The sequence below is a fragment of the Puma concolor genome, chromosome C2 (genome assembly GCF_028749965.1).
Source record: "Puma concolor isolate L17-30 chromosome C2, mPumCon1.1.hap2, whole genome shotgun sequence".
NCBI classification, from domain to species: Eukaryota; Metazoa; Chordata; class Mammalia; order Carnivora; family Felidae; genus Puma; species Puma concolor.
This window is the reverse complement of record NC_141675.1, coordinates 105,338,704-105,356,616: the sequence shown is the minus strand read 5'-3', so window position 1 is coordinate 105,356,616 and position 17,913 is coordinate 105,338,704. Positions and strand designations below refer to the sequence as shown.

Here is a 17,913-nt window from a genome sequence, read left to right as displayed (position 1 = left end):
TCACTTGCGCTAAGACCCAGCAGAGAGCAGTTTGAAAAACACCTGGGCCATACATGAAGAATGTTTTTTGACTAATTTTTAGGGTATATGCCAGAGCAGCAGGGATCTGTAGGAAATTTCTCTGGGAATGGAAGCACTCACTGGAAGGCACCGTTTTTCTTTCCTTTGACCTAGCTAGCCTGTCGCTTGGGGGAGCCATTTCTGATACTCTCCATCTACCTTGTTAGCACTGCTCATTCCTCCCCCTGCATTCCTCTGCTGACTCACCCCAGGAGGCATCCCTCCAAAGGGGCTCCTGCCCTGGTGGGCAGCCTTCGCTGAGACTGCAACCCAGCAAAGTGGCTCCCACTCTCCTGCCACTCCCCACCACCAGGCAGCCTCTGTCTCAGCAAGTTACCTTGGCCAGGACTAGCACCCCCAGCCTCCCCCAGAGTGGGTCTACCTCACTACACTCAGCAGGAGCCCTTGGCTGAAACCTCTGTGTGTGTGTGTGTGTGTGTGTGTGTGTGTGTGTGTGTGTGTTCCCCCCCCCCCCCCCCCCCGCAAAAGATCCTGCCCCACTGCACCTAGCATACAGCCTCAGCCTGGATTAGAGTCCCCACAAAGCAGCTGGCATTCAGGGAGGGAGGCAGTCCCATTCACTAGCATGACCACAACAATCATACCCAAGCTTCCCAGCCAGCCACACAAGGGGCCAGCCCTGCTCAGCAATACCACAATAGCCAGGCCTCTCAGCCAGCTACACTGGAGTCCAGGCCCACCCATTAGTGCTACCATAGCATGGCCAGACACTGCAGCCAAGCAGGCTGGGGGCCAGCCCTTTGACTAGAGCACCTGCACCTATTCCAATCTAGCCACTACGGGAGGTTGTACACCACCCACTCGGGAGACACCCCTGGAACACTTGGTCCTGGTGACCAGGGGGCATTGCACTTCTAGGCCCCACAGGAAACTTTCTATGTAAGGCCACTCCTTCAAGACCAGGAGACTTAGCTGGCCTGCTAATACATACAAACAAACACAGAAAGTCAGGCAAAATTATATGTTCCAAATGAAAGACAAAACCTCAGAAAAGGAACTAAATGAAACAAAGTGTGCCTGATAAATAATAGTTCAAAATAATGGTCATAAAGATGCTCACCACACTTGGGAGACGAATGAATGAGCCCAGTGAGAACTTCAACAAAGAGAAGGAAAATATAGAAAAGAGCCAGTCAGAGCTGAATACAATAACCAAAATGAAAAATATACTGAAGGGAATCAACAGCAAAGTAGATGATGCAGAACAGAACAGAACAGACATCTAAAAGGCAGGGTAGTGGAAATCACCCCAGATGAACAGCAAAAAGAAAACAATTAAAAAAAATAAGGATGCACTAAGGAGAGCACTTGTTGGGATGAGCACTGGGTGTTATATGTAAGTGATGAGTTACTACTCCTGAAATCATTTTGTAAAAAATAAGGTTTAAGGAACCTTTGGGACAGTAACAGGATGCTAACATTCACATTATAGGGGTGCCAGGAGGAGAAGAGAGAGGGAAAAACTTCTTGAAGAAGTAATAGCTGAAAACTTCACTAACATGGAGAAGAAAACAGACACACAGAGAGCACCTGACCAGATGCATTCAAAAGAGATCCACACCAAGACACATCATAATTAAAATGTCAAAAATTAAAGAGAATCTTTTTTTTTTTTAATTTTTTTTTCAACGTTTATTTATTTTTTTGGGACAGAGAGAGACAGAGCATGAACGGGGGAGGGGCAGAGAGAGAGGGAGACACAGAATCGGAAACAGGCTCCAGGCTCTGAGCCATCAGCCCAGAGCCTGACGCGGGGCTCGAACTCCCGGACCGCGAGATCGTGACCTGGCTGAAGTCGGACGCTTAACCGACTGTGCCACCCAGGCGCCCCAAAAATTAAAGAGAATCTTAAAAGCAGCAAGAGAAAAGCAACTAGTTACATACAAGGGTACCCCTATAAGACCCATCAAATATTTAGCAGCAATATTTGTAGGCCAGAAGGGAGGGAGTGGCATGATACATTCAAAGGATTGAAAGGGGGGCGGGGGAACCTACAACTAAGAATAATCTACCTGGCAAGATTATTCTGAATTAAAGGAGAGATAAAGTTTCCCAAACAAACAAAAATTAAAGGAGTTCATAACCACTAAATCGGCCTTATAAGAAATGTTAAAAGGATTTTTTTAAGTGGAAAACAAAAGGCCATAAAAATGTTATACCTCCGAAAATATTGGGGCCACCATATGGGTTTACTTGCCACTCAAGCAGCTCATCCTGAAGTGATTAATAAGCCACAAAAATAACGGCTTCCTCTTCTCTCTACATAGCATTGGTATTTTTGGAAATTGGGTTGCCTGTGCCAAATTTTATTTGTAGATAGAATGAGAATTGTTAAATGGTCTATGGTCTATCAGTTCACGAGAAACCTTTGTTGCTTTTTAAGAGCATAGCAGATAACTAATTCCATTTAGAGTTTTCAGTAACTTTTTACACTCTTGAGGCAGCCACATGAATCATATAATTGCTTCAGAGACTCAGCAGAAGTTTCTTGCTAAAAAGGCCATAGGAACATGTTTTTCTTTTCCTCTTCCTCCTTCTTTTGACTAAACATAGCTTTTAATAAATTGAAGATTTTTATAAAGATGGAGATTTAAAAAATTTTATTAAAATAAACATTTTACTGCAGCACAAGAAATAATCTGATTATCAATACTGGAATGATTGAATAAATTGCAATACATTTTTATTTTGGAATATTCTGTAGTTATTACAAAATGAGGACGGTAAAGATGTATTGGCTTAGATGAGCATGATCTGTGCAAATTAAAATTTCTAAATGGCTGTGCTTACTGCTGTATTTGTGTATAAAAGAAGATACAGAATGATGTAGTCCCTAAGGTTTTTAAAATTGGTCAAAGGATAGGCAAACAGGTTAGAGGCAAATGATCATTGACAGAAGAGAATCCAGAAATAGATAGTAATTTAGTGTAGGATAAAAGGGTCATTTCAAAGGAATGAGAAAAAGCTGGATTAGTTAACAAATGCTGTTGGGAGAGTTGGCTAGTTATTTGGGAAAAAAAGAATAAGATCCTTATTTCCTTTATCAGAATGAATTACAGATTGGTCCAGTATTAAAATTCTTTTTTATAATGAAATCATGCCAGTTCTAGAGAGAAATATTAATGATTTTTTTTTGTTTTTGTTTTGAAATGAGGAAGACCTAAGCATGAAACATGAAACAATGACAGACAGGATAAATTTGCCTATGCCATGTTGTTTCAAAGGCTTCAGAACAGAATGAATCTTGAAACTTTATGAAAATCTAGTTTTAGCAACATGGCATTAGAAGTTTATTGATACCACTTTGCAAGCATTTGGACCAATGCACACTTTTACTGACCAAAAAGGCTATACTTTTCTGTGATATCAGCAACTGTGTTTGTGTTTGTAATCGTCAACATGAACCATTTAAGTTGATAGCATTTGGATATTTGAATTTTTGCATGAGTACATATGGACAATAATTTGTATATTGTTACTTAAAATGAATGAATGAGAACTGTTGAACTAGGAAAATACTGTGAGCATGCATATAAGAAATTGACATGTGTGATTTACCTCTCGGCTGTGGTGCTGGGTGTGATGGAGAATGCAAACCTCATTTTGTGCTATTTTTAGTGCTATTTTAGAATGTGTGTTGTTTTTATCTTTAAGAAAAAATGTTTTTCAAGTCATCCAAAAGTAACTTAGTTTCTAGGCTTCTGAAAAGATTTTGTCACATCATAGCCTGGTCATTGCTTAGCTATTTCAGCCAATCACCTTTTAGGGGAAGAGCAAGAACAAAAAGCCTAGGGAGCAAAACTTGGTTACTGGATTCGGGTGCATATGTAATGAAGAGATGCAAAATATTTGATTATGTGTGTCACAGATGGGACAGAGGGTGCTCATCTTGCTAAGTGACCTACAGTGACTTCATGCACTGGGTCCTTGGAGGCTGCACACAGCTACTTTTTAAAAATTGTGTGTCATCTTGTGAAATAGTTTTATTTTAATCCAAACATTTGATTCTTACAGAGTATTTTTTCTGCTTACTAACCCTCCAGGCTCAGATTTATCTTATGGTAGAGTGAAAAACGTAAATTATTACAATAAAATGGGAGCCATTGGAGAATGTGTGGAGGGCCACCTCTGTGAGCACCTCTTCTATCTTTTCACAGTCTTCTGATGCACAGCTTTGAGAAACACTACCCTGAGTAAGTGTGAACAGGTGACAGTAACTTGTAGGCATCCTACTGCTGTATTCGGGTTTTGAGTTCTGAAGTTAGGGAGTGGAAGGAAGTAGATTTCACAAAAGGCAAATTTTATTAGCTCCATTCAGCCAACTAAAATGAATGTTTGATTATGTACTTAGAATTCTTACTGAATCCAGTAAATGCCTGAGCTGGTAGATACTTTAGTCATTAAAACTATAATCCAATTAAAGCTAAGGAAGCTAAATAAACAAATTTTAATCAAATTTACTTTGATTTCTCTCTGTTTCTCTCCTTTTTTTCCTTACCACAGGTCACAGTAATGAAAGGCAGTAATAGAAATAAAGATCACTCAGCAGACGGAGAAGGGGCTGGAAAACGACCAAAACGAAAGTGTCTTCAGTGGCATCCATTGCTAGCAAAGAAACTGCTTGACTTTTCAGAAGAGGAGGAAGAGGAAGACGAAGAGGAGGATATTGATAAGGTAATTCTTCTGTTTAACATAGAAGTTTTGAATATTCATTCCAGAAACTACAGTGATTGGTGAGAAAGATGCATTTCTAAAAGTCTGTATAACTTGAATCCTATTTACTTAATGTATATGTTTATTCCAGATATTGAGGGTTCCTAAAGTATCTGTACTTCCTAATCATTTAGACAGAAACAGATCTTCTTCAGTGGTATTTCTGTCTATTAACTAATGATTTTCAGGTAATATGGTAGCACTCCAATGCAGTGGAGATGGGGGTATTTATAAAATTTGATGCACTTGCCTGGCACCCATCTCGTTGCCCCTCTGGCCTCTCTCTGCTTCAGCCTAGCCCTGCCTCCTGTGGACAGTCTTGCAGCTGCTCCAGCCCTCATCTCCACTGCCTTCATGACATCTGGCTGTTTTCACCCCCACCAGTCCTCCGTGGTCAGTCAGTCCTCTCCGTCCCCTTCTCTGGTCTCATGCTTAAGCAGCCAGCTCTCATTTAGAAGGTCACACAGCCATGCAGGTGACTTTAGAAAGCCACACATTCCTCCAGGTCTACGCAGAACTGGTTCCTCCTCCTCCTCATTCAGCTCTCAGCACAAGGACTACCTCCCCAAGAGATGGGGCTTCATCATCCCAGGTGACCCTCCCACCCAACTCATTCCATGTCCAAGGATTTCCTTCCTGGCGTTTCTTACCATTTAACTTGCGCTTAGCTGTATACCTGTGTATGTCTGTCTTGCCAGACTAGAATATAAGCTCAGTAAGAGCAGAGGTATTGCCCCACATATCCTCCTCTTACTCCTTGGAACCTAGAATGATGCCTGGCACATAGCAAGTATTGAAAAGATGTATGTTCAATGGAAGAATAAATGAGTACATATTTCGTGTCACTACAACTTTTATAAGCCTGTTTTTAGTATCCTGCAGACCTTTGACATCCATTCAGTCTTTTGTTCTAGGCTTGGGTCAGCTTACATTTTTTTCTGTTTTTCCTGTTTCTCAGACATCTTATCTGGATCCTCTTTATAGTCTCTCTCACTGTTGATCTTTTTCTCCTCTTTTACAGAGAAAATAGAGGCCGCCAGAAACGATTCCTTCAGCTTCCTCTACTCATCTGTATACTTATTTCACTCACCCATCTTTTCCTTCCCCTTCTCTTTTCAGAGAGACCACTGTTACTCATTCTATTTGAGGACATTGCCAAGTTGATACTGATTTGATCTTTCTGACATATTTGTGCCTGTCGATCACTTGGTCCTGGAGGCTGCCTTCTGTTACTGTTTCTACTCCCAGCCTCACCTTCCTACCTTCATTCTCTTGATGCCCCTCCATTATTCTGCCCTCAAATATTGGTGTTCTCTGGGCTTGTTTTAAGAAAAAGTTAATTTTTGTTTATTTTTTGAGAGAAAGAGAAAGAGCGAGCAGGGGAGGGGCAGAGAGAGAGAGAATCCCAAACAGGCTCCTCACTGTCCATGCAGAGCCCAGTGTAGGACTCAAACTCATGCACCGTGAGATCACAACCTGATCAGACGCTCAGACGCTTAACCCTACTGAGCCACCCAGGTGGCCCACTGTGGGCTTCTTAATTTCTTTCTCAATCCTTAAATTCTACACTGATATTTTTGACTGTTTTCTTAACATATCCACTTAGATCTCCAATCAGAACCTCCGTCTGAATGTGTTCAAAATGAAACTTTGAACCCCATCATCCTGTGTCTTCCCTTTCTCAGTAAATGGGAGCCCCCAACTTTCTGGTTGGTGAGATCAGAAAGCTTATCTGTTTTCTTTTGCTCATGTCTCATATGCATCCATCCATCTATTTGCATATTCTCAAGCCATACCTTCTACATATGTTCTCAGTTTGACTCCTCCTTAGCAAGGTCACCACAGCCTCCTTGGTCCAAACCACCACCATTTCTAGTGCAGATTAGCATATATTCTGCTGCTCTGCCTGCCTCTGCTCTTGCTTTTCCAGTCTTTGCTCAACAGAGCAGCCAGAGGGATCTGTTCAGAATGAAAGCCTGGCTGTGCTGTTCTTCTGCTTCATGAAGGCAGGGAATTCATATGCTCATGGATTTACCCGCACCACCTAGAACAGTGCCTGGTCCCTATCAGTTGCCCAGTACGCAGTTACTGAGAGAAAGAATGGAATCATTGAATTCCCTTCTCTTTTCAGTCCACACCTGGTGATCTCATCCACTTTTCTAGTCTTGCCTTCTTTGTATTCTTACCTCAGTTCATAATCCCAACCAAGACTTCTCTGCTGAGAACCACCTGACATTTTGCCTACCCGATACCGATCTTTCTGCTCCCAACCCTATCTAATTTCTCTCATTTGAGAAAAAGCATTCTCTGGTGTGTATGAAGGAATCTTGCCACTAAAGGTAGATAGAAGCACTCTTCCTTTTTTAACCATTAAATCCAATTGGATACCAACTGTCTTGGCTCTACCTCATAAATAAATACTGTCTGTGTTCTCACTTCTCCATTCTTATCATTACGGCCTTAATTCAGCCCTGTCTCCTTTCTCACCTGGACAGCTGAAACAAACTTTGAAATGGTTTCTCTAGTTTGGATTGCTTCTCGTTTTGATATTATAATTCATGCTTTACACTGCTGATAGGAGTTATCCTAAAGTACAAATCTGGTGATGTCTCTTCTATGCTGAAAACCACTCATGGCTCTCTATTGCATCCAGCCGTGGTTTCCATATCCTGGTCTGGTACAAGTGTTGATTTGTTACAAAGTATTACTGGGCCCTGGTGAAAGGAAAATTTAAGTCCAGATAGAGAGTTTTTCACTTTTATATAATTTTATCTATTTATTCATTTGTTTATTCGTTTTGGGGGTTAATTTAATGAGATAATTGTGACCTTAAATAGTAGTTGCCAACATTTTTTAATATTCATATTTGGCAAAATAAATAATCTAGTAAAATATGATAACCTATGTTGTTCCCCCTAAGGTGTTTTTTGTTTTGTTTTGTTTTGTTTGTTTTGTTTTGTTTTGTTTTTTACAGTCTGCAACTACTTATTTTTAGGATTAAATGCATGTTATTTTACATGACAGAGCACATTCTTCATGAAGTACGTCCATCCATACCTACTTCTACAACCTCATGTCCTGGGTCCATGTTCTAGTCTTATATCTACCAGTGCTATTGAACTGTACATCAGTCAGTCATCGAGCCTTAATCCTTTTTCGGTTTCCGTGTCTCTCCATTGACTACCTGACACATTCTGATTCATCTTTCAGAATCTAGCTCAGACAACACGGTTTCTAGGGAGACTTTGGTGAGCTTCCACCCTTCCACTAGTGCTTCACTATAACACTGGCTCCTTGTAATAGTCATCATACTGCTTTTTAATTAATTTGCTTTTCTCTCTTTCTCCCCCCCCCCCCCAACCCTCCACAAACAGTAAGTTCCTTGGTCCAGGATCTTGTCTTATTTATCTTTTTTTCCAGCTCTTGGCTTGAGTTTTATAACTTAGTAACTGAATCAAAAGTTATTCTTTTCTGAAGGGAAAATGTAATTACTTCTTCAACCTACGTAATATACTTTTTATGTCTTGATTTTTCGTAGCTTCTTAGTTTTGAAAGCTAACTAAATATCCCTTTTTATTTAGCATTCAGAATGCTAAATAAATATTCCTTAAAAATGCAAATCATTGTTAATGATTGTATACATAATGAGGAAGTGAAATCTATAGCCTTCACTCCCAATAATAATCTCTAATGTATTTCCAAATCAGATAGCTATGACTTCAAGATTGTTCCACCATATTATTTTGTTTGAAGATAATTGATGGTTAATTAAATGCATTTGCAATGTTTAATTTAAACTTACAAGACTTTAAAAATACCAAATTGGATTAAGCTAGTGATTCATACTAGAGTAGCTGTCGCAGTTTCCCAATAAACATGATGTAGAAGAACACCGTTGCCTTACAGTAGTGGTTCTCGGAGTGTGATCTTCAGACCAACAGCATCAATATCACCTGTGAACTTTTACAGATATGAATTCTGGAGGCCCACTCCAGACCTACAGAATTGGAAACTCTGGGAATGGGACCCAACAATCTGTGTTTCATTTAACAAGACCTCCAGGGATTCCACTGCCCACTCAAATTGAAGAAGTAATGCTCTACTATATGATGCAGATTAACAACTACCTTAGTCCTTCTTGATTTTAACTATGAAACAAGAAATTAAAGACATAGCTTTAGTAAGCCTTCTGGACTTCTGTTTGTGGTTGTACTGTTTTCAAGAAATCTCATAGAATCATATTTTAGCCTTAGAAGATATTTAACAGTCCTAATATATTCTGAGATTCTGTGATCAGAGGTATCTGCAGCCATGTGCAAGAAGTACTGAAAGAGATTAGAAGCAGAAAGACTAGGCCTGGGGCACTTGCATGGCTCAGTCTTTTGAGTGTCCAACTTCGGCTCAGGTCACAAACTCATGGTTCATGAGTTTGAGCCCCAAATCAGTCTGGCTGCTGTCAGTGCAGAGCCTGCTTTGGATCCCCTGCCCCCCCCCCTTTCTCTCTTCCCCTACCCAACTTGTTCTCCCTCTCTGTCTCTCTCTCTCAAAAATAATAAGCATTTTTAAAAATTAAAAAAAAAAAAGGAAGCAGAGAGACTAGGCCATAGGCTCAGGCAGCGGGATTGACAGTTACACAGATGGGATGGGTGGGATCAGAGCTTTGTGGAAGTCCTTGAAGACCGGGAATTGAATGAAATGCTGAGCGAAAGGGGGGATTCAGAATCTATTTTGAAGGTTTAAGCCCAAGTGAATTTACTCCTGTCATCATAGCATTTCACTGAATGATATTTACAGGCTTGAAAATTTACTACATGGTTCTTCCTTCAAATAATGTTAAATGTCTATTTTGATTTTTACAATAGGAGGCTCCACTTGTGATGTGCATACATTACATTTTTTTACCTACTTTTATGTTAAACACTTTCATATTATTAGCTGTAGAAAAAGCACTTTCCAAACAGGAGAAACAACTAATATTCATATATTTTTGTGTGTGTGTAAATGTTGTTAATCTTGAAACACATATATCACAGCATGAGTTTATTTATTTATTGAGCAGTTAGTTAGGTACTGATGTTGTACTAGCCATTGAACTAGATGCCGTGGTTGTAAAGGTAAATAACTTTTGTCCTCAAAGAGTTCACTGTTTAGTGAGGGGGAAAATGTTAGCAATTATAACATGATATATTCTGTAATAGAGACATGCACAGGTTGCTATAGAAACTAAGCAGAAGGCATTGTAAGTTGGTTATCAACCACTAATAGTGGCTGATGATTAATTTTTTTCCAATCTGTAAGTTGTTTAAATGAAGGTAAAAAAATACAATTTGAAAGCCAAACTGATTGTTAAAGCAACATTGTCCAGGATGTGTTAAACATCTGGCTTTTGTTTTGGTTGGTAATAGGTTCAACTTCTTGGGGCCGATGGCCTAGAGCAAGATGTTGGTGAGACTGATGATGAATCACCAGAACAACGAGCCCGGAGACCAATGAATGCATTTCTCTTATTTTGCAAACGTCATCGCTCCCTTGTACGACAGGAACACCCCCGGCTTGATAACCGAGGTGCTACCAAGATACTGGCTGATTGGTGGGCTGTTCTAGATCCAAAGGAAAAGCAGAAATACACAGACATGGCCAAGGAGGTAGGTTACAATGACAAGGTTTAATGGTGGCTGTGAGCAACCAATCCCATACCCCTGTCAGCAAATGTGGAGTCTCTGCCGAAGGTCTAGCAGCACAAAGGTGAATCCAGAAGCAAGTGTTCAGTGAAAACATAAGAGCTTTGTTCCTATTCCTGAATTCCAAGTCCACCTTGCAAATGCTGGTGGAGGTGCCAAGAACAATTAATTACCAAGTTTTTTCATTGCATGTACTTCACGGATTGATGTAGAGGGTTGATTTTTATGAATGGTAATTTATTTATTATGAATGATGGGTTTAAAAAATTTTTTCTGGGAACCCAGTTTCCGCTCTCAGAATGCCCATGGTAAAGATAATAATCTTAGGTTACTCTAGTTGTGTCATGGGAAAAAGTCTTGATCTAGTCCTAATGCTAAATAACCTTGTGATAGTATCTAAGTCAATTTCTGGGTCTCAGCCCCCCTTTTTTTTAATGTTCTTAGAATGAGGAAATTGGACACCAATTTATATCCTTTCCACCTCCTTTTTTTGTAATAAGCACCATTATTGTGCCTTTGACTTATTTCTGTTCTGTAGGTATTGCAGCATGCATATTTAAAACCAGTAAAGGAATGCACGGCAGTGAAACATGATAAATTGTGGTATGTGCAGGCATGTAAACACTGTATACACAGAAACACTTCCATGCAGGAAGGCTGTTTCGAGAGGTGGGACATTAATCAATTCTGAAACCCTATCAGTGACTAAATTCCTTCAAAAACTGTATACCAGTCTGTTGTTAAATTACTCGGAAATTAATGTGAATTCATCATGCTTTTTAAATGTATTATGTAATGGATTTAGCAAGTGAAGGAAAAGCAAAGCAATGTGGTTGTTAGGTTAAACTTGAAAGGAGTAATTCTCACAGTGTTCCTTCAACCTTGTAGCTTGCTAACAATCTTGATTCATGAAAACCCCTGCCACCCAAACATTTGGTTAAGTTCTATGAAAAGTTGAACCAGCAGGGGACAAAAATACAGAGTTTCAAGTGACACATTTTATTAGACATCTCAGTATGTGGGAAAATAATTCTTCCAATTGCTGTGGTTTTATTGAGTTGTTTATCAGGCTAACATGTAACATAAATATTTCTTATGCAATGTTAAAGGATATTTGAATCCAGAGTATATGATTAGCATAGTTGTTATGTAATTAATGATCGCACAGGCTTTGTCAATTGGCTGTTGTTAAAGGCAGGATTTCAACTATGTGGGGCACCTGGAAAATTAAAATCAATTCCAGTAGCCCACATGATTTTAAATGTTTCAGTAGATTTCAGCTAGTATAACAGTAATTAACAGTAGCACTTTCCCAGTAAATGGCCTTAGATTTTTTTATAGTCATGTTTATATGGTAAAATAAACAATTATCTAAAACCTCATAGGGAACCGCATTAGCTTCCTATAATTAAACACTTGAGTTTGTTTTTGGATTGCTGTTTTTTGATAACATGCAGCCTATCCTAAGTATATTGTTTGCCTTTTCTTAAATACTGCTAATTTACAAACCCAATAGGTGGCCATTTTTAAGAGGAGGAAGTATTATTTTCATACAGGAAATCTCTTGCTAATTACTTACTTAGGTTCACAATATTTGTCCTGGTGGCACTGTAATGAAATCTGTTAGGGTGGCCTCCTGCAATCTACTACAGGTGGGGGTGGATCTTCCACCTTGCAATTTGCCTCGTTTCCAGTTGCTCTTACAAACTGCTCTCATTTGTAGTTAAAAGTGTGGAAGGTTCAGCTACTTTCTGAATTATTATATAATTGGTTTCTAGCCATAAGTGATACTGACTTGTTTCAATTTATTCACTAAATGGTTTTGAAATTACATTAAAGTGCACGTAATTGTGCTGGTGCTTTTTTGTGTGTTAATATTGCAGCCTTAACTGCAATGTCAGCTTAAGCAACAAAAGCTTATCGAGTGACTTGAGTATACCAGGTCTTGTGGTGGTTGCTAGTGACGAATAAGGTCTCCGTTCCTCAAGGCCCTCACGCCCAGGCAGGCATTTTTAAAAGTTTCATATGTGTAACCTCTTCATTTTAAACACCAAATTTTAAATGTGTTCTCTAAAGGAAGAAGACATATTCTATCAGTATGGTTTTTGTGTGAATGTGAATACTTAAAAAGGGATATATTTTTAAAACAGAAGTGATTAGTAAGTAATACAGCTTTGGAGAGTTTATTTTTTTTATCTGTTAAAACTTTCTCTGACGCTTTTCTTGCTCCTGATTATCTTCTATTTTAGTGCATCTGGTGAGAGGAAACACCCATTGTGGGATTTGTTTTCAGTTTCTTGAATTACTGCCCGGTACTAGTTTGCGTTGTTGAAAAAAAAACGGGCGGGGGGAAGGGTTGAATGAGGGTTTCATGTTCTCTGATGAATCTCATTAGAGCAATAACTGGTTATAAGTAATTTTAAAAAATACTATCTTAAGGATATAACCTGGGTTGTTTTCTTCAATTCAGCAGTGTGCATGATGGTACAGTGTTGTGGATGCTCCCAAGCTCTAACTTCTAACTGTGTGACTGACTGCTTGTTAGGGACACAGAAACAGCCTTCCTTTTCCTTTTCACATCTTTATGTCCATACTCTTACAAATACAGAACTACAAGTCTGCATTTTTGCCCAAAGAATTGCTGGAACCTTCCACTTGTCACTTAAACTAATGATCATAATTAATTAATTTACATTCATTTTAGAAGATTGCATACTAGACCTTCAGGAAGAGCAGAGTCAGTGCAAAGAAGAGGAGAGGATTTGGAAAGTTAAAAATAGTTTTGAGAAAAAAAAATAGTTTTGAGTGACTTTGTAATACCCCCTCCCTTCTTTTTTGTAGGATCAGGGGCATGAGGCAAAATGCATGCATTTATTGATTAATTGGTTCATTCCAAACTTGATGTTTTACGTAAGCACAAGCCTGTTAAGTCAGAAATGATTTTCCCCATTGTTCAGAGCAGGGATCTAAGGCTCTTGGGAGTTAATATCTTCATCAGTCATGCACTGTGGAGCTGGGATACTCTTGACTGTTTGACTCCCATACTCTTAGATGTATATACCTTGCTCACTTAGATGCCTATGAGATAAGAGGTTTGAGTAATTACGGCAAAAAAAGGTAACAATAGAGTGCATGGGCTCAATTGGTTAAGCATCTGACTCGGTTTCATCTTAGGTCATGGTCTTGTGGTTTGTGTGTTCGAGCCCTGCTGATAGCACAGAGCCTGCTTGGAATTCTCTCTCTCTCTTTCTGTCTGCCCCTTCTCCATTCGTGCTATCTCTGTCTCTCTCAAAATAAATAAATAAACATAAAACAATGGGAGTAATAAAATGTCACAGTTGTAATGGGAAAAGTCTGCTTGTGCTGGGGGCAGTAGGGATATTTCAGAAAAGGCTTTATGGAATTGATGGAATCTGTCGTAGGATTTAGTATAGGATTCAGAGAGAAAGGCAGGGATAAAAGCAGATGTGGGATAGTAAGAACAGTTTCAGGAACAAGAAAGGTTGTTTTACCCCTGAGCTTAGAATATGTGTAACTAACAGGAAATGATGATGTAAAGACATAAAGCATGAGACCAGGCTGACAAGTTTGAAGGTTCAGTTGTATGTCAATAAAACAGTGATGGAATTAAATGCAATAAAATGCAACGTGAAGGTAAATTATATCTTGTACTGCATAGTGTCTGCATATCATGTACTGCACAGTGTCTGAATTCTTAGAAGCATGCTGTGGCACCTTGCATACTACTAAACTAGAGTGGAACCTCATTTTTCCAGCATCCTTGAAAAACTGGTGTTACACATAAGTGATTTCCAGGGGGATGAAACTTTGCTGTTCCCTTAAACACTTTATCTTATATATTTATCCTGGGAACTTTATTTAAAATTTTGTTTATATGTGTCCTTACTTAAAGCATTCAGAATGCCTTTTGAATTTTTTTGAAAATTCAACACATTTATCCCAAACAACAATTACTTTATAATTTGTAATTTGGTGAGACCTATGTGAACAGTTAAGTTACAGTCACATTTTTCTCCATCTGTTAAAGGATTCTTTTTTTTTTTTAAGTTTATTTATTTATATTGAGAGAGAGAGAGAGCGAGCGTGTGGCGAGAGGGAGAGAGAGAATCCCAAGTGGGCTCCTCGCTGTCAGCATGGAGCCCACCTTAGGGCTCAATCTCAGGAACTCTGAGATCATGACCTGAGCTGAGATCAAGAGTCCAGACACTTAACTGACTAAGCCTCCCCGGTGCCCATGTGTATTAAATAATTCTTAACTCTTCTTTTGAATTTCCTCTTTGCTTTTCCATGAGAAAGCTTTTGGGTCCACTCTCAGCGGCCAATTGACATTTCTCTCCTCTGCCAGTCACTTTTGGCTATGTCTAATGAAATGACTTATTTTATAGGGGATTTTCTGAGTAATTAGGGTCCCCACTACTTTTGGGGGATGTGGGTAATTAAACCAAAGACATGGGACTCCATGCTTCACAATAGGCCTTGTTTCTGAGACCTTTGCCATTCCTATGTTCCAGATATCAGGACTTTCTCACTGCATTAGAAAAAAATATTTGAATGTTTATTTTTGAGATGATAATAATCAACTTTTGAATATTGCTTTATTCTTCCCAGAGTTCTTTTATAAATATTTAACTTAGAATAATCCCAGAAGGTAGGTGTTTTTTGGGGGGGAGGGGGGGAGGTTGTTTGCAAAAGCTAAAGATGACACTGAGATCCAGAACACTTATGTGATTTATCCAAGGATGCAAGTTAGTAGTAATAGAGCTTGAGCTCTCATACTTGGCTTTCTCCCTTCTCAGACCTTTCTGAGTTTCCAACTCTGTAAAAGGTCAATAAAGATGCCTGCCCTCATAGGGTTGAGTAAAATGCAAATAAAGCGTGTACATACAAGCATTCTGTTGTAGAGCTTAAAATGCTATAAATGGTAGTTTTTTGTTTTAAGTTTATTTATTTTGAGAGAGAGAGAGAAAATGCACAACTGAGGGAGGAGCAGAAAGAGAGAGAGAGAGAGAGAGAGAGAGAGAGAGAATCCCAAGCAGGCTCCACACTGTCAGCATAGAGCCCAATGTGGGGGTTCACCCACAAACTGTGAGATTGTGACTTGAGCCAAAACCAAGAGTCAGATGCTTAACCCACTGAGCCATCTGGGCACCTCTAAAATGGTAGTATAGTTTTTATTCTTATAGTTTTATAAGAAAACTTAAGTTTGTCTGTATTTGATACTTCTTTACAAAGTAATTATTTACTATTTTTATCAGGGCATGTTAACACAATGAAAGCCTACTAAAACACAAAGGTAAAACACAAGAACCAACAAAACTAATTATATCATTTGCTCAACTTGCAGATACTATTCAGTGTGATTGATAGCCTCTAACCAGATAGATAAGTTAAGATAGTTAAGTGAGCTAACTACTTGATTTTGGAAATATGAGTCCTTTTAGTTAGTAAACACTAACAGTTAAATATTCAAATAAAATAAAATTATAAAAACTTTATAAGGAACCCATGACTAGTGACAAAAAATAGATCCCACAGCAAGTGATATACTGAGAATTTAAACTGAGTCTCTTAGAACTCATTTTGGTATTGGTTTCAGATATTAATTTTTAGATTGATGGAGGGACCTCATACTCCAATATCCTGTAAGATGTTACTATAGTAACTCTTGATTACTTTGAAATTGATGATCATTCAAGGGATGTAAGTAAAAATTAATTTTTGTACTGTTTGAAAAATTACAAATTCATGCTGCAAATTGTTTTGTAAAGAGAAAATCTAGGGGCACCTGGGTGGCTCAGTCGGTTAAGCGTCCGACTTCGGCTCAGGTCACGATCTCGCGGTCCGTGAGTTTGAGCCCCGCGTCGGGCTCTGGGCAGATGGCTCAGAGCCTGGAGCCTGCTTCCGATTCTGTGTCTCCCTCTCTCTCTGCCCCTCCCCCGTTCATGCTCTGTCTCTCTCTGTCTCAAAAATAAATAAAACGTTAAAAAAATATTAAAAAAAAAAAAAGAGAAAATCTAAATTAGTATGCCTTAGTGAGCACATATTTTAGAAGAAAACTCACATTTTACAATTCAAATTAGTTAATGTATGAATTGAGTAATACATTTTCAGAAATCAAATAATGTTTTCTTTACCCAGATCCCTATCTACTTTTTAAAAATTAGGAAAATTACACTTTATTTAATTCATTTATTTTAAAAGTTTATGTATTTATTTCCAGAGGTGGGGAGGAACATAAGCAGGAGAAGGGCAGAGACTGAGAGGGAGAGAGAGAGAATGCCAAGCAGGCCTGACGCAGGGCCCAATCTCACGAACCAGGAGATCATGACCTGAGCCAAGGTCAAGAGTCAGACACTTAACCTACTGAGCCACCCAGCTGTCCCTAAAAAAATTATATTTTAAAAGAAATTCTGAAATTTGTGCTAATTAAATGTACTTTTCCCCTGATTTACCTACATTGGAGTAAAGTAGTCCTTTTAAAATTTTATATATGAAAATGAACTAATCTTGCCATGATAATCTTTACAGCCAATTTAGGTAACCATATCCACAGCCAACTCAGTTTTTCCTTTATAACTTTCCTATAGTAGAACCAAACAATTCCCTGGTCACTTATTCAAGTCACTTTTTGACGTATATAATTTTTATTGGAGTGGCTTTATCATGAAAGTCTTACAGGTTAATGTATGACTTAAAATATTTTTATTCTGTCAAAACCATAAACTTAATTCAGTGTTCTGTCACGTAATATAGTCTAGTTTTCTCCCTATTAAAAATACCTAGTAAAAATAATTCAGGTCACATAGTGCTGTTGAGTTTTATTATCTAAGTGAACAATTTTGTAATTTTTTTTTTTAACGTTTATTTATTTTTGAGACAGAGAGAGACAGAGCATGAACAGGGGAGGGTCAGAGAGAGGGAGACACAGAATCTGAAACAGGCTCCAGGCTCTGAGCTGTCAGCACAGAGCCCGACGCGGGGCTTGAACTCACGGACCGCGAGAACATGACCTGAGCCGAAGTCGGCCGCTTAACCGACTGAGCCACCCAGGCGCCCCTAAGTGAACAATTTTAGAGTTAGAACTCCTGGAACTAAGACCGTACAGATTGGTGCCACTTCTCAAGTATCTCCCTTCCCTCTTCCACCCTTGTGTAATGTGATTTCTGCTGCCCCCTTGAAGAGATACAACTGTTTCAAAATTTATTATGCTGGGGGTCACTTAGACCCCTGCAGTGTTATAAAATAAAAAAATATGTTCTATCTCTTTTTTAAAAAATCAGATAATTTTTATCTCCATGGTTCTGGTAGGTTTGTTTTTGTTTGTTTGTTGTTTTTGTTTGTTTGTTTTTTGTTTTGTTTTGTTTTTTTATCATAGTGGTATTTCTCATATTTGCACCAGAATCAGCTGTCTTTGTTA

At 38.8% G+C, this 17,913-nt stretch overlaps 1 protein-coding gene across 7 annotated transcripts in view; it reads left to right on the top strand.

Annotated features, from left to right (window-relative positions):
• BBX (BBX high mobility group box domain containing) overlaps positions 1 to 17,913 on the top strand; it is a 287,870-nt gene that overhangs the window by 176,206 nt on the left and 93,751 nt on the right. For all 7 annotated transcript variants that reach the window (XM_086675525.1, XM_086675529.1, XM_086675524.1 and 4 more), the window contains 2 exons: positions 4,585 to 4,755; positions 10,200 to 10,439. In XM_086675525.1, coding sequence (XP_086531651.1) covers positions 4,594 to 4,755; positions 10,200 to 10,439 — 402 coding nt within the window. In that variant the 5' untranslated portion in view covers positions 4,585 to 4,593. The remainder of the gene's footprint in view (positions 1 to 4,584; positions 4,756 to 10,199; positions 10,440 to 17,913) is intronic.